Below are 26,372 nucleotides of genomic sequence, written 5' to 3'. Positions count from 1 at the left end.
GGCACTCCACCCTTTTCCGGGCGAGAACCATGGACTCGGACTTGGAGGTGCTGATTCTCATCCCAGTCGCTTCACACTCAGCTGTGAACCGATCCAGCGAGAGCTGAAGATCCTGGCCAGATGAAGCCATCAGGACCACATCATCTGCAAAAAGCAGAGACCTAATCCTGCAGCCACCAAACCAGATCCCCTCAACGCCTTGACTGCGCCTAGAAATTCTGTCCATAAAAGTTATGAACAGAATCGGTGACAAAGGGCAGCCTTGGCGGAGTCCAACCCTCACTGGAAACGTGTCCGACTTACTGCCGGCAATGCGGACCAAACTCTGGCATTGATCATACAGGGAGCGGAACGCCACAATAAGACAGTCCGATACCCCATACTCTCTGAGCACTCCCCACAGGACTTCCCAAGGGACACAGTCGAATGCCTTCTCCAAGTCCACAAAACACATGTAGACTGGTTGGGAAAACTCCCAAGCACCCTCAAGGACCCTGCCGAGAGTATAGAGCTGGTCCACAGTTCCACGACCAGGACGAAAACCACACTGTTCCTCCTGAATCCGAGGTTCGACTATCCGGCGTAGCCTCCTCTCCAGCACACCCGAATAAACCTTACCGAGAAGGCTGAGGAGTGTGATCCCACGATAGTTAGAACACACCCTCCGGTTCCCCTTATTAAAGAGAGGAACCACCACCCCGGTCTGCCAATCCAGAGGTACCGCCCCCGATGTCCACGCGATGCTGCAGAGTCTTGTCAACCAAGACAGCCCCACAGCATCCAGAGCCTTAAGGAACTCCGGGCGGATCTCATCCACCCCCGGGGCCTTGCCACCGAGGAGCTTTTTAACTACCTCAGCAACCTCAGCCCCAGAAATAGGAGAGCCCACCACAGATTCCCCAGGCACTGCTTCCTCATAGGAAGACGTGTTGGTGGGATTGAGGAGGTCTTCGAAGTATTCCCTCCACCGATCCACAACATCCGCAGTCGAGGTCAGCAGAACACCATCCTCACCATACACGGTGTTGATAGTGCACTGCTTCCCCTTCCTGAAAGTTCGTAAATCGAAAAGTTCGCAAATCGAGGTTCCACTGTTTTTTGATGACTTTCTGTAACATGGTTCTATCTATACTTCTGTTAAAATGTAAAGAGCACTTACCTTCTGTTGTGTGATACTTTACTTTAGTTTTGGGTGATACAACAAATGTGTGTATCGATCCAATACCAAGTAGTTACAGGGGCACTATTGGTCATACCAATGCTAATACTGATACTACAAATAATAATAAAAACAACAAAATATTTTTTGACATTGAAAAATATCGCTCTAACCGCTATGTTATCAACTATATTGATACTTTACTTGGTAGCGTTATTGTCAATATTTGTATACATTTTCCCACTTTTGTTTACATATAAGAGCTCGAGCTTGCGGTTTGTATATCATCCTACGGTGTGCAGTGTTACATGTTTCTCTACTCCTCGTCCTCCAGTGGTAATGGCACATGTAAGAAACATAATTTAATATTGGCCATGGAGGATTGCTGACTTATAAGTCGCTTTGCACTGTGGAGGGACGTTAGCCACTAGCAAGAATGCTACATTGCTTTGAGGATGCGTTTGTTTGCTTGTCGCTGTCGAACAGAGCTGCAATGTGTCATCAACATGCATTATCGATAATATTAAAGGCTCTATTGTCAGCTAAATTAATATAGTCATTCACATTGACGTCCCACTGGGGTGAGTTTTCCTTGCCCGTATGTGGGATCTGTACCGAGGATGTCGTTGTGGCTTGTACAGCCCTTTGAGACACTTGTGATTTAGGGCTATATAAATAAACATTGATTGATTGATTGATTGATTGTCTATATTGTGGAACCCTAGTTAAAAAGTGTATATAGATAGCTATGAATAGGAATATTTAAAGCACGTGTCTAGATGACATATTTGGCCTTGACACCTGGTCATTTATTTTTTCAAGAAGGTAAAATAATTAAATACTTTATACATAATGTTGTTCTAAATCAGTTTATTAATACATTTAAATTTTAATTGATTGTGATAATCGCAGAAAATTACTTGTTTCCCTCAAAAAATACCCCAAAATTTTGACAAAGAAATGCAATTTCGGAATGTCATACGGGAATGTTTTTAAAATGTTTTAACTTGAATGCATGGCATTTGTTTGGCCAAAACTTGGTAACAGAAAAGTTTCATCAGGGTGTATAATATCTCTGTGAAATATGTCATCAATGGACTATACTGCAAAGCATGAGTCTGGAATTCACTAAAATTATCAGTTAAAATTTCATGTAATTTCAATGGTTCTTCCTGTTTGGAACGTCAATTCAAATGAATGGAATTGAACCGGAATTTAGGAGACATTCTCAATTTACATTGTTCACCACTTTAAACGAGCCTGGTAACGGAATTGTGCGTGACTTTGTTAATTCCAGTGTACAAAAACAATTTTATTTTTAGTGTATTTGCTGCCACAGTTGTTCACTTGTGATGTTGCACAAAACTAGTGTGTGTGTGTGTGTGTGTGTGCGTGTGTGTGTGTGTGTGTGTGTGTGTGTGTGTGTGTGTGTGTGTGTGTGTGTGTGTGTGTGTGTGTGTGTGTGTGTGTGTGTGTGTGTGTGTGAGAGAATTGTTGTGCTTTTTACTCCCTGGTTGCTTTGTTGACTTCATGCTTTGTCTGCAACTGATCTGGAAGCTAATATCAATGGTAAGAAAAAGAGCAGCAATGTGTTTGTTGACATGCTTACTGACTGGGAGTGTTTGTGACGTCTTTTTTTCTCTCAATACTTTTGTATCATTAAAGGGGAATTGCACTTTTTTTTAAAAAAATTCCTATCGTTCTCAATCCTTATGAGAAACAAGAACACATGTTTTTTTTTTTGCATTCGAATTTATAGTAATCGGCTTGTTCAAGGTGGCTAATGGGAGAGATCCATTCTGCCTCTAAGTCACTTAAAAAATGCATCAAAAAACCGCCAACAATACATCATTTACGTTCCGTAATCTAATAACCAGGCTGTAGCGACATTGTTAGCGTAAGAGCGAACACTGAGGAACTCATTTTCTATCATAGTAACACATCGCCTCACTCACAGAGACACTCACACTGCTACGACATTAGCCATGAGCTACATCATATTGTTGATGTATATGACCAAATCTGCTGTACAGATTTAGTTCAGTTCAGTTTATTTCGAACATGCATACGATACAATGTAATGCATCACACAATTCCAGTTGTTTCATTACAGCACATCCGAAAAGGAGTAGGGAGAAGCAGAGCTTATTTAATCCTACCCCTTTTCATACCATATAGCAATTGTATCCAATTTCCTTGTTTTCTGTAACAGAACAGTGAACAAATAAATAAATAATGTACTACAGTAAGCAAACAAATATTAAATACATAAATAATCTTTGTCTCAATAAAAAAAAAAAAAAAGTTCTAAGATGTTTATCATAATTGTTGTTCTGTGTACTTTGTGAACACTTGTAGTTTGAACAGAATAGAATAGAATCGAATGCCTTTTATTGTCACTATACACACCTACAATGAGATTAAAAGCAACTCCAGTATCAGTGCGACAGTCAACAAATATGCAAAACATAGGAAGGAAAGAAAAGAAAAATAGTGCAAAAGGGGTTAAGGAGCACAGTCCAGTCCTGAGAACGAATGTTCTGAATGTGTTGTTTAAATATGAAATATTATACTATATACGTAATAATAATAATAATGGATTAGATTTATATCGCGCTTTTCTATTGTTAGATACTCAAAGCGCTCACAGAGAAGTGGGAACCCATCATTCATTCACACCTGGTGGTGCTAAGCTACATTTGTAGCCACAGCTGCCCTGGGGTAGACTGACGGAAGCGAGGCTGCCAGTTTGCGCCTACGGCCCCTCTGACCACCACCTACCATTCATTCATTTCACCAGTGTGAGCGGCACCGGGGGCAAAGGGTTAAGTGTCCTGCCCAAGGACACAACGGCAGCGATTTTTGGATGGTAAGAGGCGATGAGCGAACCTGCAACCCTCAGGTTTCTGGCACGGTTGCTCTACCCACTACGCCACGCCGTCCCTATATATACAGAAGCATTCAGACTGTGGGTGGAAAGTAAAAATTGCACACAGAGAGGTGCTAAACTATAAAATCAGTGCCTATGAGAGTTCACCGTGGTTATGACTGAAGGGAAAAAACTGTTCTTGAGTCTGTTTGTCTTAGGCTGATGTCTCTTAAAGTGAATCATATTGGTGCTTTGTTTGATTTATTTGGTTAATCCATTCCATAATTTAATTCCACATACAGATATGCTAAAGGTTTTAAGTGTTGTACAAGCATACAAATGTTTTAAATTAGATTGTCCTCTAAGGTTAAATTTCTCCTCTTTTGTTGAGAAGAATTGTTGTACATTCTTGGGTAGCAGGTTATAGCTTGCTTTGTACATCATTTTAGCTGTTTGCAAATGCACCAAATCGTTGAATTTCAATAATTGTGATTTAATAAATAAAGGGTTTGTGTGTTCTCTATATCCAACATTATGTATTATTCTAATTCATCTTTTTTGTAACACAGTTAGTGAATGAAGCGCACATTTGTAGTTGTTCCCCCATATTTCTACACAATAACTCAGATATGGTAACACTAGCGAGCAGTAGAGAATATGAAGTGCTTTTTGGTCCAGAACATGTTTTGCTTTATTCATTATTGACGTGTTTCTACTTTATGTTGTATATTTTTTACATGAGATTTCCAATTCATTTTATCATCTATTATTACACCCAAAAATGTGTTTTCTTTTACCCTTTCAATGTCTACTCCGTCTATCTGTATTTGTGTTTGACTTTCTCTTCTACTGTTACCAAATAGCATTATTTTAGTCTTACTGAGATTCTGTTTTTGTCAAACCATCTAGATTTACTTTAGAAGAGAGACGTGTGGGATACTTCTTTTGTTGCCTTATTTGTCCATCCATCCATCCATTTTCTACCGCTTAAACAAAATCACATTTATTTTAAGTAATATAACAATTTATCAGAGCTGTTTTTTCTACTTTATGGGGGAATGTAACTAATCATAACACTAGCACCCAATGTTATTAAAAAAAGTATTGATTTTTAAATCGAGAAAGCATTTTTTTTAAATAATTTTTGAAATGCTAAAAGAAAACAGACATGTGTTATAATGATTGTGAACATTAGGCAAAATTCCCTAAAAAGTGCAGTTCCCCGTTTAGACTTTTTTCTCCCCACCTCCATTTGAGGATGAAGTTCATCACTAGCTCTCTTCTGCCGCCCTGGCAATTTAAAACAATTAGGGAGAAAGAAGAGCAGCTGTGGTTCAAGTTGTGGAACAATAACAGCTGCTGTAAGCAAGCCATGCCATATCACGACTTTGCCCTCAATTGAACATTACGACCTATTAATAATCTCCTGGGGATGCCAAACCCTGCAGGAAGTCACGGCGCGGACGTCAAGCTTAGTTTTTCTTGTCTTCAAACCCGAAGGCCGATAAGACGAAGCGTGACTGCGCCGCAGCCAAGTGGACAAACATTTTTAACACGCCCAGTTCCACTTTTACAAGTGAAACTCAAAACCTGGCATTCCGTAGGCCTTTTAATGGAGTCCATGTCCGTGTGAGGGTTGGTCAGATGTGTGACCTGCTTTTCTGTCTAGTTTATCTTTAAAAAAAAAAAAAGACATCTGTACTTGCTATCAAAACTACCATTCCTTCACACAAAAAAAAACATACTAACAAGTTTGTAACTTTTACAGCGCTTTAAGTAGGTTTTAAAAAAACGCAGGTTGCTGGTGCAGAGGAAATCTTGCATCACTCCGAGTACTGAGGAGGATTTCCCACTCCAGCATATTTTGTTGTGCTGGCCCCAAAGAAGGTCTTGCACCAGCTGTTAAGAGTGTCTCCAAGGGTACGAGTAGTTATCATACCCAAGCTGTTTAAAGAACTTTCCCACTGGCTGAAGTGTGCATTGCTGGGTCGAGGGACTTCTTTTAACACCAGCTGTTGGGCTAATGAAGCAGGAAGCACCTTCTTTAACCTCCTGAGACCCCCACAATTATTCAGTTCCTTTAAATATAGCATTAAATATAAATGAGCGATTAATTAATCATGATTTGTAATTAGATCATCTAATTAATCTTTGTTCAACATGGAGATCACCCAAATGTGTTGAATATGTCAGCCATAGTCCTTAAAGTAAGTGTTATATATTAATACATATACATATATAGGCTAAAAGTTTGGACACACCTTCTCATTCAATGTGTTTTCTTTATATTCATGACTATTTACATTGTAGATTGTCACTGAAGGCATCAAAACTATGAATGAACACATGTGGAGTTATGTACTTAACAAAAAAAGGTGAAATAACTGAAAACATGTGTTGTATTGTAGTTTCTTCAAAATAGCCACCCTTTGCGCTGATTACTGCTTTGCACACTCTTGGCATTCTCTCGATGAGCTTCAAGCACACCTGTGAAGTGAAAACTGTTTCAGGTGACTACCTCTTGAAGCTCATAGAGCAGTGGTTCTTAACCTGGGTTCGATCGAACCCTAGGGGTTCGGTGACTCGGGCTCAGGGGTTCGGCGGAGGTCAAAACACACCCGACTCATCGTGTAAATAAAAATTCTCCCTATCGGTGTATTACGGACGTGGCAACAGCAGAAGTCACACTGATTTGCAGGTGTGTAATTTGTTGTGAGTTTATGCATTGTGTTGGTTTTGTTCTTTGAGCAAGGTGATGTTCATGCACGGTTCATTTTGTGCACCAGTAAAAAAAACATGGTAAAACTTTAGTATGGGGAACATATTCACCATTAATTAGTTGCTGATTAACATGCAAATTAGTAACATATTGGCTCCTAACTAGTCATTATTAAGTACTTAGTAATGCCTTATTCGGCATGGCCTTATTATAACCCTAATCCTCTAACCCTGGCCCTAACCCTAACCAAGTAACTCTAAATTAAGTCTTTGTTACTTAGAATATGTTCCCCATACTGAAGTGTTACCAAAAACATATAACTTTGTCTTGAATTTGAAAAAAAACAACATTTTATTTTACACTAAAGAAGGGTTCGGTGAATGCGCATATGAAACTGGTGGGGTTTGGTACCTAAAAACAAGGTTAAGAACCACTGTCATAGAGAGAATGCCAAGAGTGTGCAAAACAGTAATCAGAGCAAAGAAAACTAGAATATAAAACATGTTTTCAGTTATTTCACCTTTTTTTGTTAAGTACATAACTCTACATGTGTTCATTCATAGTTTTGATGCCTTCTGTGACAATCTACAATGTAGATAGTCATGAAAATAAAGAAAATGCATTGAATGAGAAGGTGTGTCCAAACTTTTGGCTTGTACTGTATATATATATATATATCTATATATCTATACATATATATACATATATATATATATATATATATATATATATATATATATATATATATATATATATATATATATATATATATATATGCATATATATACATACATATATACATATATATATATATATATATATATATATATATATATATATATGTATATGTATGTATAGATGTATAGATATATATATACAGTACAATAAAGAGAAGAAAAAATATATATATATATATATATTTTATTTTATTTTATTATTTTTTCTTTCATCGCTTAAATCTCCATATCAACTTCAGACCGCTCCGTCGATATAAAGTTTATTTATTTTTTGTTAGGTTTTATGCTATTCTTGTCAAAGAAAAAAACATGATTTAATGGCAAAAACCCAAACTATGCAATATTCGTGGACGCACGCACAATATCTTTGTAACCCTATGCACACAACTCTTATGCCACTACCAACTCACCAACATCATTTTTATTAGGTGTAAGTTGGCAGATTCAAAGCAATTATTCTTCTAATATGAATATATGGAACTATATTAACACATTTGTATGTGCTCCATTTAAAACAAGGGCAAGAGAATCGTCCATAAATAAATGAAGTAATTTAAGATTCTCATGAGATGAATAAGATTATCTCATTCTTTAATAAGGTTCAAGATTTATTCATCAAAAGCCTTCTTTGTATATTAAACTCGATTATGTTGCATTGTTTGAGCTCTTTGTTTAATGCATTCCATCAATTAATTCCACATACGGACTTATGTCAGTGAATGATAGACAAAATTCCCCAAAAAGTGCAGTTCCCTTTTAAATTAGATGCTTTAGTTAAATAAATTGTGTATTATTAAAGTAACATCAACAAGTGTGTGTTGTTGGGATGTTCAAGGTCATTGCAGGTAATACTTTTGCAGTTCTGTGTCTTACATCTTTTTTTGAGAGCGAGAGGGATATTATTGCCTTTCACTCACTGACACAAAGGTTTAATCACACATTGTTTTTCCATCATTTGTGGTCAGTCCTGAAGGGAAGGGTAAGCGTGAGGGTGTTCTGTCACTGCACGCCTATGTTCCTTTATATCTGCACCCCAGGTTGTTCTGTACCAATGTACTTTAAATGTTCTTTTTGTATACTGTCATATCTCGTACGTGTTAAAACATATATGTGTTGTTTATTAACCTGTTTGTACTTTTCTCCTATGCCTGCTACAAAACCACATTTACGTCATGTTGTCGTTGTATAAATTACATTTCGTCTCTTTTTTTATGTCATGAAACAAGACTGGAGAACTGTCAACAAATAATGTATGCTTCGTGCTGCACTTTGGATTGTTTCAGGGGTGGTGCAGTGAGAAAAACCTGGTTGTAAAATGAAAATATAAGGGATATTAATGATGATTTATTGTCTTTCAGAGGTGACAGAGCTCACGGGGCTCTTTGCGGAGAAGCCGGCAGATCATGTGACGGCTGTTTCAGGTTAAAACGCATAAGAGTGATGATGTGTTGGTTTTAATGCCGTTATCACCTGTTTGAAGCTTGCGGTGTTTGTTTAATGACAGGCACGGATGTGACACTCATTGCAAAGGTGGACTCCAGCACCCTGACAAGGAAGCCCACCATGAAATGGTTGAAGGGAAAATGGCTGGACCTCGGCAGCAAGGCCGGGAAGCACATGCAGTTCAAAGAAAGCTACGACAGGAACACAAAGGTAATGCAACAAATTGGGCTGTATTGTCAAACTAGTAGTGTATAAACACAATGTTGCCGTCACCCACTGGCATTACTGCAATTCAGTGACGTGCTGTCAGGGGAGGCAGGTGAGGCCCCCTGCCATCATGGAAAGAAAAAAAATGTTAAAAAATTTATTAAATTGTTATCTGCGTTATCTGTAATCGTCACTGCGTTGTGCCTCAACATGGATTGCGGACTCGGCTAACTGCTGGCCTGCTGTGCAGTGAGACCGTATTGCTATATGAACTATATTATAGATTTCCATAGTTTAGTTAGCTGAGGTATATAATGTACAGTATTTTGTCAACAACTGTATGTGTGTAAGTATTTCTTGTGCTGAGCAATCATAAAACGACTGCGAAGACGCACTGGTTGAGGCTCGCAGTAATCCCGCCTCCTGGTGGTAGAGAATGCACCCCCGCCATAGAATGCACCCCCTGACGGGAGTGTTATATCAACTAAAGCCCACACTTAAACTTTCCACGTGCAAGATTGAATCTATTTAAAAAAGTTATTTAATAAGACGCCATAAAGTGCAAAAACAATAATGTTCGTGTTGGAGGAGTTGTGAATGACTGCAGGGCTACAACTTTAGGTACACCTGCAGACTGCAGCACGGATTTCATATTTCATTCATTCACAACTCCTCCAACACGAACATTATTGTTTTTGCACTTTTTGGCTTCTTATTAAATAACTTTTTTAAATAGATTCAATCTTGCACGTGGAAAGTTTAAGTGTGGGCTTTAGTTGATATAACACTCCCGTCAGGGGGTGCATTCTACGGCGGGTATGCATTATCCAGCACAACGGCGGCGCATGAACTTCATTTATAAGTAAATGTAAGACCATAATAACGTTTATTTTATCAAATGTGCTTTTGTGTGTGCTACAATCCTGACAAAAAAAAGTATACTATCATATTGTTTAAGCTCAGAAATCTTTACTCAAAACCTGTAGTTTTTTTCCTAGTAAGTTCTACTTGCTTATGATAAACTCCCCTGTGAAATCTGTCGGAAACATCTAGACTCACTAGCATTAGCTTATAGAGATCGACCTAACTGTTTTCCAACCGAAGAGAGTACGTGTGACGGACAGTGCCGAGATGAAAAAGGAAACGGGATGTTAATTTGAGATACAAGTGTTTTGAGTTAAGAGCTCCGTCACAGAAACAATTACGATTGTAAGTTGAGGTACCACTGTGTAATAAAAGTCTCTCTTAGCACTAGGCCAGAGGTCGGCAACCTTTACCACTCAAAGAGCCATTTTGACCCGTTTCACAAATTCAAGAAAACAATGGGAGCCACAAAACTCTTTTGAAATTTAAAATGAACTGCATACAGTTTTTTTTTTTGCTTTGTGCTATGTATAAACCAGACACGCGGCCCGCGAGACGTTATTTCGTGAGTTCTATATGAATGGCGCTTGACAGCGTCATACTTGCCAACCCTCCCAATTTTTCCGGGAGACACCCGAAATTCAGGGCAACTATGCTCTCGAATGTCTGCTGATTTTCACCCAAACGACAATAATAAGGGCGTGCCGTGATGGCTCTGTCTTTAGCGCCCTCTACAGGCTGTGTCAACAGCGTGCCAGCCCAGTTACATGTTGTATGCGGCTTCTGCAGACACACATACAGTAAGTGACTGCAATGCATTCTTAGTCAACAGCCATACAGGTTACACTGAGGGTGACCGTATAAAACAACTTTTAACACTCTTACTAATATGCGCCACACTGTGAACCCACACCAAACAAGACTGACAAACACATTTCTGGAGAACATCCGCACCGTAACACAACATAAACACAACAGAACAAATACCCAGAATCCCATGCAGCACTAACTCTTCCGGGCTACATTATACACCCCCCCTACCACCAAACCCCAACCCTCCCCCCTCCAACCACCCCACACATCAAACCCCCCCCCCCCTCCCCCCTCCGTGTGTCGGTTGAGGTGGGCGGGGTTTGTTGGTAGCGGGGTTGTATAATGTAGCCCGGAAGAGTTAGTGCTGCATGGGATTCTGGGTATTTGTTCTGTTGTGTTTATGTTGTGTTACGGTGTGGATGTTCTCCAGAAATGTGTTTGTCATTCTTGTTTGGTGTGGGTTCACCGTGTGGCGCATATTAGTAACAGTGTTAAATAGTAACAGTGTTAAAGTTGTTTTATACGGTCACCCTCAGTGTGAACTGTATGGCTGTTGACCAAGTATGCCTTGCAGTCACTTACGTGTCAAGTAGGGATGGGCAATACCACACTTTTAGGATTCGATACGATACCGATACTTTTTCTTGCATTTTCATCGATACCGATACCGATACCATTAATTTCTTATTGGCAATTTTTGTCAGTCAAAAATATTATTACTATTATTATTTAAGACAAATACAGACCATTTATACCACATTTATTAAGGTCAATATATAATAAAATTAAAATTAAAATAAATAACATAAATATGAAAAATAAATTAAATAAAACAAAAATATACACATTTTCACTTTTCTTATTCCTCAAAAAAAAAGTATTGGTAGAAAAAGCTTAAAAAAACAATTATTCATAACAATGTTATGTTTCAAACCTCTTTGTGGAAGTAAACTTATAACACTTCTCTGAAGCAAAGTCAATAATTTCCTTATCACAATAAACTAGGATTTCCTTGTCCTATAAACCTGCATACGAAAGACAGTTCCCTGAGAAAATGAACTTGGAAAAATTATCTACAAAAATGTCTGACACCATCACACCTTTAGTGTACTCGAGATATGTCGTCACACGTCACACTTTACTGAAGTCTCAGATTGCTGTTCAGGAAAAGTAACAACGCTGTCGGCTGGCTGTGTGTGTGTTGCACGTTGACGACGCTCATTCGCTGTCTCTAGCTGTGACGTGACTGGGCCAGCTCTATACTCTGCCAGGTACAGGGGTGTCCCAGCACATAGTAAGTTAAGTAAGTAATCAAAAACATCTGAAAGTGATGCTTGCACCCCCACACGCCACTTTTTGGTTTATATCGATACTTTTTTCAGAAAAGTGATGCCAAATGAGTAGCGTGTGAGTATCGATATATCGATACCACAGGATCGATACGCACATCCCTAGTGTGAAGGACAGAGCCCGCATACAACATGGGACTGGGCCGGCACGCAGATAGTGTAAAATCGGACGCTAAAGGCACGCCCTCAATATTGTTGCCCCGGGAGGTTTTAGGGAGAGGCACTGAAATTCGGAAGTCTCCCGGAAAAATCGGGAGGGTCAGCAAGTATGCAGCTGAGCCGCATCAGAGTGATCAAAGAGCCGCATGCGGCTCCGGAGCCGCGGGTTGCCAACCCCTGCACTAGGCAAAGGCGGTCGCATTCCCTCACTCTCCGTTTCTGCCCTGCTTGCCTTTGTGTTGTCCCGCCTTGTTTAACTTTCTTGGAGCCTCTTTTTGCACCGCTCACCAAATCTAAACAATGGAATTGATCATCTGTCCTCTCAACAAAAGTGACAAGATCTCGGATTGGGGTAACTGCCTGTCCTGACAGAACAGTCGTTGCTGGACGCGTGCCTGGCGACTCTTTGAGTCGAGGACGTTGAATATATTTACCTATTCGTAATCATAATAACAGAACATATGCTGATTGAAGTAAGCGTTGCCCTGGTGTATTGACAAATTGGAAGATTTTAAATCTGCCACAAATGGTGCAGGCAAAACGTGGACACTCAGACTTTGTGATTTTGAAATCAATCACAAACTGAACAACATCTTGGAGACACCGTCTGACCTGCATGGCGAAGCATGATGAATTTGATGACCAGAAATGGACAATTAGAGTGAAAAGTAGAAATGTGTTTTTGCTCGCTCAAACACAAACATTCTAATCTGGATTGTTTTCCCATGCTGCTAGCAACCTGGCAAGGTCCACCTTTTTCCTACCTTTCACAGTGGTGACCCATCAGCATTCCTGTTCTGCCACCCTGTACAGCGTGTGTCTGGTCTTGAATGGGTTTGTGCTGAAAATGTAAATGTGTTGTTATTTTTAAGTGCAATGACAATGAAGTGCCATCCTATCCTAAATCGTAGCACCTGTGTTTTCGTCACTGTCAGTGAGGCGTGGGCGCTCAAGCGGCAAAATAGTTTGTTGCATGCAATGTTTCATACAATCATCAAGACATTTTTCGAAACCTGTGTGGAATCTTGGTCGGAGAAGTGGGGTGTACAAAAACGGAGGTAAATTTGATCCGGTGTTTGACATTCAAAAGCCGTAGGATTCCTTTACTGAAAGAGGACACGGAGCAGTGAAAGTGGCAATCAAAGTGTTAAAAAAAAAAATCACAAATATCGTTAAATACAATCCGTCAAATTTCAATCATATAAAACCATTCCTCACATCCAAGGCGGCTAAAGTTTATATGCACACCATGATATTCTCACATATAAATTATTGTTTCACTACTTGGACACACACAACAGAAACTGTACTAAAACCCATCAAGTCTCTCTTTAAAGGGCAGTTAAAATCCTTGACAGGAAACCAAAGCACTTACACAATTGTATTACGTTTTTATTCTAAAAAAAACCTTAACATTCTTGATCTGGATAGCTACCAGATCTTTATGGATGCTTTTCTCAAACGTCAAAGTTTTAAATGCGCCTGCACCTCTACCATTAGATGAATTCATTCAGAGGAGAAACAGTGAAGGACAGAGAACTAGGGCCTTGTCCAGAGGTGATTGCAGTACGCCAAGACGTAGAACAAAATTCGGTCATTGATTGATTGATTGAAACTTTTATTAGTAGATTCCACAGTACAGTACATATTCCATACAATTGACCACTAAATGGTAACACTCCAATAAGTCCACGTTAATCAATTCATGGTCAAATGGTCACCTCTGGAAGAGGAACGCAATCCTGGAATAAGTTGCCCACCCACATTAGAGACTGTGATAACTATCTACTTTTCGAAAAAAAAACGTAAACACTGGCTAAAAATATATCAGACATGCACCCATTAAACCATTAAACACGGTTTCCAGACTCCAGCATGTTCCAGTGGGCTTCTGGCCAGCGTATTTGAAGCTATGAGTGAATTGTCTGTCCTGGTCTATTGTCTTGTAATTGTGTATCGCAACTGCTTGTCTTGTCTGTTTTATGATGTCTTATTTATTTGGTTCTTATTTCTGTCATCGTGGTTTTAAAATCTTATGTGTCTCACTGTGTTATTTTAGAAACCTGCTGAAAATGAACAATTATGCTGAGTCCGGCGCATTTACACTGTTTATTCAAGTGTTGATTAATTAGATTAGACATTCGACAAACTTTAGTGATCCACAAGGGAAATTGTTCCACACAGTAGCTCAATTACAAAGGATGGAAAGTGTAAGGATGGAAAGGATAATGCAGGTATAAAGTAGACTAAAAATGTACCGTAGTAGCAATATCAAATATAACATATATGTAATATTTACATATTATATATACAGTATATGATACTGATATATTATATGATATTGTTAGTGATGTCTGATAATGGCGTTTTTGCCGATATCCGATATTCCAATATTGTCCAACTCTTAATTACCGATTCCGATATCAACCGATACCGCTATATACAGTCGTGGAATTAACACATTATTATGCCTAATTTTGTTGTGATGCCCCGCCGGATGCATTAAACAATGTAACAAGGTTTTCCAAAAATAAATCAACTCAAATTATGGAAAAAAATGCCAACATGGCACTGCCATATTTATTATTGAAGTCACAAAGTGCATAATTTTTTTTAACATGCCTCAAAACAGCAGCTTGGAATTTGGGACATGCTCTCCCTGAGAGAGCATGAGGAGGTTGAGGTGGGCGGGGTTGAGGTGGGGTAGGGGGTAGCGGGGGTGTATATTGTAGCGTCCCGGAAGAGTTAGTGCTGCAAAGGGTTCTGGGTATTTGTTCTGTTGTGTTTATGTTGTGTTACGGTGCGGATGTTCTCCCGAAATGTGTTTGTCATTCTTGTTTGGTGTGGGTTCACAGTGTGGCGCATATTTGTAACAGTGTTAAAGTTGTTTATACAGTCACCCTCAGTGTGACCTGTATGGCTGTTGACCAAGTATGCGTTGCATTCACTTATGTGTGTGAAAAGTCGTAGATATTATGTGATTGGGCCGGCACGCAAAAACAGTGCCTTTAAGGTTTATTGGCGCTCTGTACTTCTCCCTACGTCCGTGTACCACTCCGTACAGCGGCGTTTTAAAAAGTCATACATTTGACTTTTTGATACCGATACCAATAATTTCCGATATCACATTTTAAAGCATTTATCGGTCGATAATATCGGCAGTCCGATATTATCGGACATCTCTAGATATTATATTTTTATATAATATATACATTATATAACAATTACCATGTACAATATTACAGTATATGTAACAGCTCCAGTATAAAATAGAGAGTAGATCCAGCAGGAATTATACATTATAAACAAAGAGAGGTAGCTAACATAGAAGCGGTCAGGTAATAGAGTGATATCATCTATTGCTGTATGGCGAGTGATTATACAGCTGGATGGAGTGCGGAATGAAAGAGTTCTTGAATCGAATGTGCACTGTCCCAATTAAATAAATGAAATTAAATTAAATCAAATCAAAATCTTTGAACAACAATTTATAATGTTGATTTGTATGAACATTCTGTCTTGTTTGGGCTATCCTTTAAAATGCATCCAACTCTTATGCCTCCCCTAAAAAAAAGATCTACACGTACGAAATGAACATCATCAAAGTGGTCCCCGGCGACGCGGGCGGCTACAGGTGCGAGGTGACGGCCAAAGACAAATGTGACAGCTCCACCTTCGAGATCTCCGTGGAGGGTAAGTGAAAGCGGATACAGGCTGCAGTCGCCCCTAATCTGCCATCGCTGCAACTTCTCCCATTTCAGCCTCCCAGCAAGAGGAGAAGACGGACATTTTGTCTGCGTTCAAGAGAGCGTAAGTGCGTGTTTGTAAGTGACAGCGTGCAAACGCTTGACGCTCATTACATTTATGCTTCCATCCACACAGGGACGCGGGAGAGGATGATGGCGATCTGGACTTTAGCGCTCTTCTCAAAGCAGCTAAAAAGTGAGAACACTACCAAGCACAGACTCACATTAAGATAGACGCTCTACTGACTTGGAAACCACATGTGAAAGCAGTAGCTAAATTGGCTAAGGGTGTCTCCATATTGTGGAAAATGCAGAAATTACTAAATCAAAATTCACTAAGAACGATTTACTTAGCTCTATTAATGCCGCATTTACAGTGTTGCGCTGAAGTTTGGGGGCACACCTACAGGGACACTATTGAACCGCTGTTTAAGCTCCAGAAAAAGGCAATTAGAATTATAGATTATGCCCCGTATAGAGCTCATATCAATGATCTGTTCATAATGAGTCATGTTCTTAAACTACATGATATAATCCAATACAGTTGCCTTCAAGTTATGTTTATGGCCTCACAAAGGGCTCTACCTGCAAATATACAGAGTCTGCTTTCACTCAGAGATGGTCCGCATGAACTCAGGGGTGTCCTGAAATTCAAACATAACATGGTAAATTCCACATTCAAGGCTCAAACATTATCTATAGCGGGGGTGAAACTGTGGGACAATGTAAGCGGAGAAATTAAAGTGTCTTCTAGCCTAAGAGTGTTCAACCTCGCGGTAAAAAATGTGTTGTTGGGAAACTATCAAAAACATGACTGGTTGTTTGGACTATCTCAACTGTGGGACACAGGTGCAAAATAACTTGCTGTGGAATAAGGGACATAACACACCAGACAAGGCTTCAGAAGATGAAAGATACCCAGGCAATATGGAGCTAATCTCATGGTCGCTCAATACTTGTCATTATCACCATTATAACCAACATATATAACCAGCATATAAATTGATTGTAAATTAGGGGCGGGACATGGATAAGCATTCTTGCTTTTTTCCCGTATCCCTTTTCGGTGGGTGCCGTTGCATGTCTGTCAAATTACAAAGAGTGATGAAGTGTTGCTATATATGTCTGTCTGACGGAATAAATAAATTCATTCCTTCATTCATTCAACCATTCACGTGTTGTGTAATTGTTTCCTAATAATGGAATTTTCTCGCACGTTTTTAGGAAGAGGCCTGAAAAGGAGGAGGAGGAGATAGACGTGTGGGAATTGCTGAAGAGCGCCCATCCGAGCGAGTATGAGAAAATCGCGTTCAAATACGGCATCACCGACCTGAGGGGCATGTTGAAGCGTCTGAAAAAGATGAAGAAGGTGGAGCCCAAGCATAGCGAGGGTAAGTCAGGCGGGCGCGGGGGTAGGAGAGCGTTTTAAAGACCGAGGACAACTGGAGGAGACACGGTTCCACGTCTGCGCTTCTTGCAGCTTTCCTGAAGAGGCTGGAGTCTTGCTACACCGTGGACAAGGGCAAGAGAATCGTCCTCAAGTGTGAGGTGATCGATCCCAACGTCCAGGTCAAATGGTTGAAGAATGGCCAAGAGATCAAACCCTCTGCCAAGTACATGCTTCAAAAACACACACACACGCAATCATGTCATGTCATACTTTTTTTTACACCCTGTGTGCAGAGTTCCATGCTGGACTCACACCCACACAAAAATTAGGCTGTAAATTAGTCATAGAGCTCAGATGATAGGCAGTGTTTAAAAAAAAAATGCACAGCTAAAATTATCTTCCTCCACAAAGTCATACTTTGGACCGATGCTGCCATCAACACATTTTATTTTTAGGCCCTTATAAGAAGCCTCCCAGAGGGCTCACTAAGTCACACTGCCAAGACATCTTATGCCTCATGTGTGCTAATGTAGATAAAATAAGACCTCTAATTGAATGTTTCATGTGAAGGGAAAAGCTTTGAACACAAATGCATGCGAGACCTGCTGAATGAAAGACGCTAGTCTGGATCACAGCTGTTATATTTACAGTCGTGGTCAAAAGTTTACATACACTTGTAAAGAACATAATGTCTTGAGTTTCCAATAATTTCTACAACTCTTCTTTTTTTGTGATAGAGTGATTGGAGCACATACTTGTTAGTCACAAAAAACATTCATGAAGGTTGGTTCTTATATGACTTTATTATGGGTCTACTGAAAATGTGACTAAATCTGCTGGGTCAAAAGTATACGTACAACAATGTTAATATTTGGTTAAATGTCCCTTGGCAAGTTTCACTGCAATACGGCACTTTTGGTAGCCATCCACAAGCTTCTGGCAAGCTTCTGGTTGAATTTTTATTGCTTGGTGTTGTGGCCATCTGACCACAGAACTTTCCTCCAGAAGGTCTTATCTTTGTCCATGTGATGTTAGATGAAACTAAAATTGAGCTGTTTGGCCACAATACCCAGCAATATGTTTGGAGGAGAAAAGATGAGGCCTTTAATCCCAGGAACACCAAGCCTACCGTCAAGCATGGTGGTTGGGTCTTGGGCGCAGTTGGGTGTTCCAACAGGACAATGACCTCAAACACACGTCAAAAATGGTAAAGGAATGGCTAAATCAGGCTAGAATTAAGGTTTTAGAATGGCCTTTCCAAATTTCCTGACTTAAACCCCATTGAGAACATGTGGACAATGCTGAAGAAACAAGTCCATGTCAGAAAACCAACACATTTAGCTGAACTGCACCAATTTTGTCAAGAGGAGTGGTCAAAAATTCAACCAGAAGCTTGCCAGAAGCTTGTGGATGGCTACCAAAAGCGCCTTATTGCAGTGAAACTTGCCAAGGGACATGTAACCAAATATTAACATTGCTGTATGTATACTTTTGACCCAGCAGATTTGGTCACATTTTCAGTAGACCCATAATAAATTCATAAAAGAACCAAACTTCATGAATTTTTTTTTGTGACCAACAAGTATGTGCTCCAATCGCTCTATCACAAAAATATAACAGTTGTAGAAATTATTGGAAACTCAAGACAGCCATGACATTATCTTCTTTACAAGTGTATGTAAACTTTTGACCACGACTGCATATCCATGGTAACAACTTGTGTTTAATGTTTGGCAGCTAAACACATTTAAAGTGTTTACTCAGTGGCGTCCAGCTTTGAAATATTGTTTTCAGTAAGGATAGTACCACTGTGCACAATATGGATATTTAATTTGATTCATTTGAACAATTAGAATTTCAATTGAATGTGGAATTCAATGCATTGCAATTCAGAGAACGTCCTTATGTCATGTTTAACAAAAGGTTTTGACCCAAATGCTAAAATGCTTTACAAATACTATTTTGTATATTTTATTTTATACTGTACTTACACAATTTGCTAAATGCTAACATGTTAACACTTATCTATAAAATCTATGGCTTTTAGTTTTATACCCGCAAAATTGGCTAAAAAGTTAACATTAACATGTTGACTGTTAACGTGCTAGTAACAATATCCATGGCTTTTACTTTTCTATCTACAAAACTGCCTCAAATGCTAAAGTTAGCATGCTAGCAAGATAGCTATGAGTAACAATATCCATGATTTTTACTTTTGTACCACAAAACTGGCTAAAATACTAACACTTAGCATGCTCACAGGGTCAACACCAAAAAATTAATAATATCCATGACTTGTAGTTGTACATAGTAATCATAAAACTGGCTAAAATGGTAGCGTGCTAGTTAAAGATGCCATAATGATTAATATCCAGGTTTTTAATTTTATACTTTCAAAATTGTCTTAAAACGCTAACATTTAGCATGTTGATGTGCTAGCGAGACGGCACAATGTAATATCAATGACTTTAAGTTTTATACCTAAAAAAATTGACAAAGATGCTAACATGCTAACACTTCGCATGCTAACAGTTTACATGCTAGCAAGTTAGCACCAAGTAACAATGCCCATTGCATGGCTGATTTTTATATATAGCCCCAACCATTAAATTCTCTCAAAACTGGCTGAAATGCTAACAGTTAGCATGTTCACAGGGTCAACACTAAAAAATAACAATATCCATGACTTTTAGTTGTATACAATACTCATAAAACTGGCTAAAATTCTAGCGTGCTAGTTAAGATGCCATAATGATTAATATGCAGGTTTTATCATTTTATACTTACAAAATTTGCTAAAACGCTAACATTTAGCATGTTAACTGTTAATGTGCTAGCGAGACGGCACCATGTAATATCAATTACTTTTAGTTTTATACCTAAAAAATTGTCTAAGATGCTAACACTTAGCATGCTAACAGTTTATATGCTAGCAAGTTAGCACCAAGTAACAACCCCCGTTGCATGGCTGTTGTTTTTTTGTATTTTTTATACAGCCCCAACCATATGGCTGTTTTGTTTTTATACAGCCCCAACCATTAAATTCTTTCTAAACTGGCTAAAATGCTAACAGTGAGCATGCTCACAGGGTCAACACCAAAAAAGTAACAATATCCATGACTTTTAGTTGTATACAATACTCATAAAACTGGCTAAAATGCTAGCGTGCTAGTTAAGATGCCACAACGATAATTATCCAAGGATTTTTAATTTTATACTTACAAAATTGGCTAAAACGCTAACATTTAGCATGTTAACTGTAAATGTGCTGGCGAGACAGCACTATGTAATATCAATTACTTTTAGTTTTATACCTAAAAAATTGTCTAAGGTGCTAACACTTAGCATGCTAACAGTTTACATGCTAGCAAGTTAGCACCAAGTAACAACACCCGTTGCATGGCTGTTGTTTTTTTTATTTTTTTATATAGCCCCAACCATTAAATTCTCTCAAAACTGGCTGAAATGCTAACAGTTAGCATGTTCAGAGGGTCAACACCAAAAAAGAAACAACATTTATGACTTTTAGTTGTATACAGTACTTATAAACCTGGCTAAAATGCTAGTGTGCTCGTTAAGATGCCGTAACGATTATTATCCAGGATTTTTTATTTTATACTTACAAAATTGGCTAAAATGCTAACATTTATCATGTTAACTGTTAATGTGCTGGCGAGACAGCACCATGTAATATCAATGAAAAATTGTCTATGATGCTAAAATGCTAACACTTTGCATGCTAACAGTTTACCTACTAGCAAGTTAGCACCAAGTAACAACAATACCCATTGCATGGCTGTTTTTGTTGTTGTTTTTTTAGCCCCAACCATTCAATTCTCTTTAGGCCACAATAAACCTATAGAGCTGCCATAGAGGCCTGGTCCTCCTTATAAAGAACCATTGTAGCATCGATGAGTCAAGATTAGTACATCAAGTAATGCTCTTTGAAATCACATCTGAAGGTATTTGATCAGAAGAAGCCAACTTCATCACTGGCTGTTTGACATCTAACGTGTCATTTTCAAGGTACTTGATGGAGACAAACGGAAACATCAGAACGCTCACCATCAACAAGACCAGCCTGGCCGACGACGCCGCGTACGAGTGTGTGGTTGGCGATGACAAGTGTTTTACCGAGGTGTTCGTCAAAGGTGCGTCATCTTTTCCCCTTCTGTCTGTTAATGATGCTGACCGGACCATCGTTACATTTGTACCCAGAGCCTCCTGTGACTATCACCAAGCTTATGGATGACTACCATGTGGTGGTGGGAGAGAGAGTGGAGTTTGAGGTTGAGGTGTCGGAGGAGGGCGCCCATGTGATGTGGTCAGTATATACACCCTGCATTCAGTCATACTTCATGTGTGCTTGAATCATTTACTTGAATAAAATGACTAAAATACAGTTTATAAATTTGTCGCAATTTGTCAGGTACGGATGTAAACACACAGGGCTGGCTTTAAGCATAACAAATTGCATTATTTTTTCAAGACCTAATATACAATGTTGTCATCGGGATATGCAGTTTTTGTAAAAAACTAAAACACATATTATACTTGACTATGATGTATGATTAAGATGTGGCCTTATAATAGCGGACACAATTTTTTGCAGTCTTCATTAAGATTGAATTCTTCGTTTTGTTTTCTTAAATATAAAATTGCCCAAAAAAACAAAGGCAGTCTTATATGTGGAGCTAAATTAGGATCGAAATGTATGTACTCATGTTTTGATGTTGAATTGTTTTTATTTATTTAAAATGGTATTACATTGATTTAAAGCAGGGATCCCCAAACTACGGATTCGGCCCGCCAGCGTCTAAAATCCGGCCCGCCGAAAGTCCCAAGTTGAAAAAACCCCAAAACAAAAATATTTATTTATTTATTTATTTTTTTTATCTGTCCTTTCTAATCTATTCTCTACCGCTTGTTACTCTCGGTGTCTCCTAGCCGCTCAGGCAAATCATATTGTCTAAAAATGCATTTTTCCGTCGATAACGTTAATATATATATATATCAGTGGCGTGCGGTGAGGTTAATGTCTGGTGAGGCACGACTGCATCATCACAGTCAGATTTACAAACATATGGACCTGCAGTGCAGGTGTACCTAATGTTGTGTCCCTGCGGTCGTTCGCGGCTCCTGCAGCGCGAGCATTGTTGTTTTTGCTTTTTTTGGCTTCTTGTTAAGTGACTTTTTTGGGGTGGATTCGGTCTTGCACGTGGAGGGTTTGGGTGTGGGCTTTGGTTGGTGTGGCGCTCCCGTCGGGCGGTGCATTCTGCGGCGGAGCTGCTTGGCACCAGGAGGCGGGGTTATGAGACGAACCTCACACAGTGCGTCTTCGCAGCAGTTTTATGAATGCTCAGCACTAAAAATACGTTACACACATACAGTTGTCGACAAAATACACTGTACATTATATACCTCAGCTAACTAAACTATGGAAATGTATAATATAATTCATATAGCAATACAGTCTCACTGCACAGCAGGCCAGCAGTTAGCCGAGTCATTGCGCACAATCCATGTTGAGGCACAACGCAGTGACGTGCCTCAACTGGCTGCTGATCACCGCACCGTCTCTTCTCAGTATTTGAACGGCAAATGTGAAAATAAAAATAAAAATAATCTAAAACTGGTGAAGTTAAATGGAAAATAACTTTAGTATAATCACTGGATACATATAACAATTTAATTATTTTTTTTTTCTTTTTACTTTTTTTTTTCTTTCCATGATGGCAGGTGAGGCCGTGCCTCCCCTGCCTCTAGTGACTGCACACCACTGATATATATATATATATATATATATATATATATATATATATATATATATATATATATATATATATATATATATATATATATACGTGCACACTTTTTTTTTAACATAATTATGATTCATTCGGGTAATTATTTTTGAACAAATATTTTGTATTTGTTTTTGTATTTCATTTATTTGACCTTCTAGTTTGTTCCAGATTCAAATCTTATTTTTCACAGTTTCACATTTGTTGAAGTTTCAAAACTTTTTTTTCAAATCCAATTATTATTATTTTTTTCAGTTTCAAACTTTTGCACAGGGGTCGGCAACCCAAAATGTTGAAAGAGGCATACTGGACCAGAAATACAAAAACAAAATCTGTCTGCAGCCGCAAAAAATTTAAAGGCTTTTATAAGTGATATATTGAAGTCAACACATGATATAAGTGTCTATATTAGCTATATTAGTCAAATGCAGAGGATAATCTCACCCAATCATTGGTACTTTAACTTTAACTTATTAGCCTACTATCAAAATGACTATGTGGCACAGGCTGACACAAATCTTCTTTGACAGAAATGTTGAAATGCAATATTTATTGTACGCATTTTTACAACATTGAAAAACATTAGTAAAACTTCTGAGGGGGTGAGCTAACTCCTTTACCATGAATTGATTAACGTGGACCCCGACTTAAACAAGTTGAAAAACTTATTCGGGTGTTACCATTTAGTGGTCAATTATACAGAATATGTACTGTACTGTGCAATCTACTAATAAAAGCTTCAATCAATTCAATCAATCAATCCTGTAAATTACTAGCTTAGAATGGCCAAAGGTATAGATGTGTGTGTCCAAGTTAAAGAAAACGGCAGGCTGTCTTCTTCTAATGGATGTATAACAATCTATGCAAGCTGGGTTACGTTTGCTGTGGTCTGGAACAACATGGCACACAAACAACTATCTGAAATGCAGCCAATATTACATACACATTCTGTGTCATGAGAAATGCAGATATACATTAAATACCCAGAGGACATAGGAAAATAAATGATGCAATACGTACATGAAGCTAGCCTAAATAGCATGTTAGCATCGATTAGCTTGCAGTCATGACCAAATATTAATATTGCTGTATGTATGCATGACATTATGTGCTTCACAAGTGTATGTAAACTTTTGACCACGAGTGTATATATTACTTCCACTTTGATTGTTTTTGTAATTTTTTTTTTACATTTCTAAAGTATTTTCTGTTATATTTTCATGTATATATTAACATATGTAATTTTTGCTTACTAGACGATGTATTTATTTCATGTAATTTTAATTTTATATATCAATTTCGACATTTGCTTGCAGGTTCTTTGAGGATCAAGAAATCCTCAAAGATAGCGATTCTGCTAAGTTCCGTTTCAAGAAAGACGGAAGGAAGCACACGCTCATCATCCTGGAAGCCACGCTTAATGACATCGGCATGTACCACGCTTGGACCAACGGCGGTCATACCAAGGGAGAGCTGGAGGTGGAAGGTACTACCATTTCTGTCTTCTTATTGGACACGAACAGCATTGCACAGATGTACTCGTCTTGTGCGTCGTCCAGAAAAGGAACTGGAGGTGCTGCAGGACATCGCTGATCTGACAGTGAAGGCAACCGACCAGGCTGTGTTCAAGTGCGAGGTGTCTGACGATAAGGTCACAGGGAAGTGGTTTAAAGATGGCGTGGAGGTGATGCCAAGCGAGCGCATCAAAATGACTCATATCGGAAGGTACACATGAGGGACAAAACATAACAAATGAAAAGTAGAGATGTCCGATAATATCGGACTGCCGATATCATCGGCCGATAAATGCTTTAAAATGTGGTATCGGAAATTATCGGTATCGGTTTCAAAAAGTAAAATGTATGACTTTTTAAAACGCAGCTGTACGGAGTTTTACACGGACGTAGGGACAAGTACAGAGCACCAATAAACCTTAAAGGCACTGCCTTTGCGTGCCGGCCCAATCACATAATATCTACGGCTTTTCACACACACAAGTGAATGCAAATCATACTTGGTCAACAGCCATACAGGTCACACTGAGGGTGGCCGTATAAACAACTTTAACACTGTTACAAATATGCGCCACACTGTGAACCCACACCAAAGAAGAATGACAAACATTTCAGGAGAACATCCGCACCGTAACACAACATAAACACAACAAAACAAATACCCAGAACCCCTTGCAGCACTAACTCTTCCGGGACGCTACAATATACACCCCCCCGCAACCTCCTACCCCCCCACCCACCTCCCCCCTCAAACCCACCAACCTCCTCATGCTCTCTCAGGGAGAGCATGTCCCAAATTCCAAGCTGCTGTTTTGAGGCATGTTAAAAAAAATAATGCACTTTGTGACTTCAATAATAAATATGGCAGTTCCATGTTGGCACTTTTTTCCATAACTTGAGTTGATTTATTTTGGAAAACCTTGTTACATTGTTTAATGCAGTGGTCCCCAACCACCGCACAAGAAATTAAAAAAAAATAAAAACAATTGTTTTTTTTGTTTTTCTTATTAAATCAACATAAAAAACACAAGATACACTTACAATTAGTGCACCAACCCAAAAAACCTCCCTCCCCCATTTACACTCATTCACACTCATTCACACAAAAGGGTTGTTTCTTTCTAATATTAACATTTCTGGTTCCTACATTTTATATCAATATAGATCAGACCTGGGCATTCTGCGGCCCGCGGGCCGCATCCGGCCCTTTGTGCGTCCCTGTCCGGCTCGCGTGAGGCCAATTATAAATTACAAAATACATTTTAAAAAGTATCTATGTCGAGTGTGCAATACAACGGTGCTGCTTTTGTTTTGAAAATCGTTATTTGTATTACTTCCGTGTGGACGTATGCGTGATTGTGAGTGAATGTGAACAACTGCAATTACAAAATAAAGTTGAAAAAACATCTATGTCCTGCGCGCAATACAACTGTGCTGCTTTTATTTTGAAAAGTATTATTTATGGGCGTGTGTCCGTGTGTAACCTGCGAGTGAAGGTGCACATGCAGCGACAAGTGATGCACGGTTTACACCCGAGACGCTAAAAAGAGAAAAGTTGATGAGGAATGCCGTGTTTTCAACAACACATGAACTGCAAAG

The 26,372-nt window shown here is 38.9% G+C and overlaps 1 protein-coding gene across 1 annotated transcript in view; it reads left to right on the top strand.

Moving 5' to 3' along the window:
• The window catches only part of mybpc2b (myosin binding protein Cb), a 65,652-nt gene that overhangs the window by 21,253 nt on the left and 18,027 nt on the right, over positions 1-26,372 (top strand). The window contains exons 3-13 of the mRNA XM_062054880.1: positions 8,843-8,905; positions 8,989-9,137; positions 15,895-16,012; positions 16,081-16,129; positions 16,202-16,261; positions 17,290-17,456; positions 17,546-17,678; positions 21,482-21,606; positions 21,674-21,779; positions 24,576-24,745; positions 24,819-24,984. Coding sequence (XP_061910864.1) covers positions 8,843-8,905; positions 8,989-9,137; positions 15,895-16,012; positions 16,081-16,129; positions 16,202-16,261; positions 17,290-17,456; positions 17,546-17,678; positions 21,482-21,606; positions 21,674-21,779; positions 24,576-24,745; positions 24,819-24,984 — 1,306 coding nt within the window. The remainder of the gene's footprint in view (positions 1-8,842; positions 8,906-8,988; positions 9,138-15,894; positions 16,013-16,080; positions 16,130-16,201; positions 16,262-17,289; positions 17,457-17,545; positions 17,679-21,481; positions 21,607-21,673; positions 21,780-24,575; positions 24,746-24,818; positions 24,985-26,372) is intronic.

Source organism: Entelurus aequoreus, linkage group LG08 (genome assembly GCF_033978785.1).
Source record: "Entelurus aequoreus isolate RoL-2023_Sb linkage group LG08, RoL_Eaeq_v1.1, whole genome shotgun sequence".
Classification (NCBI taxonomy): Eukaryota; Metazoa; Chordata; class Actinopteri; order Syngnathiformes; family Syngnathidae; genus Entelurus; species Entelurus aequoreus.
This window is presented reverse-complemented; position numbering and strand designations above follow the sequence as displayed.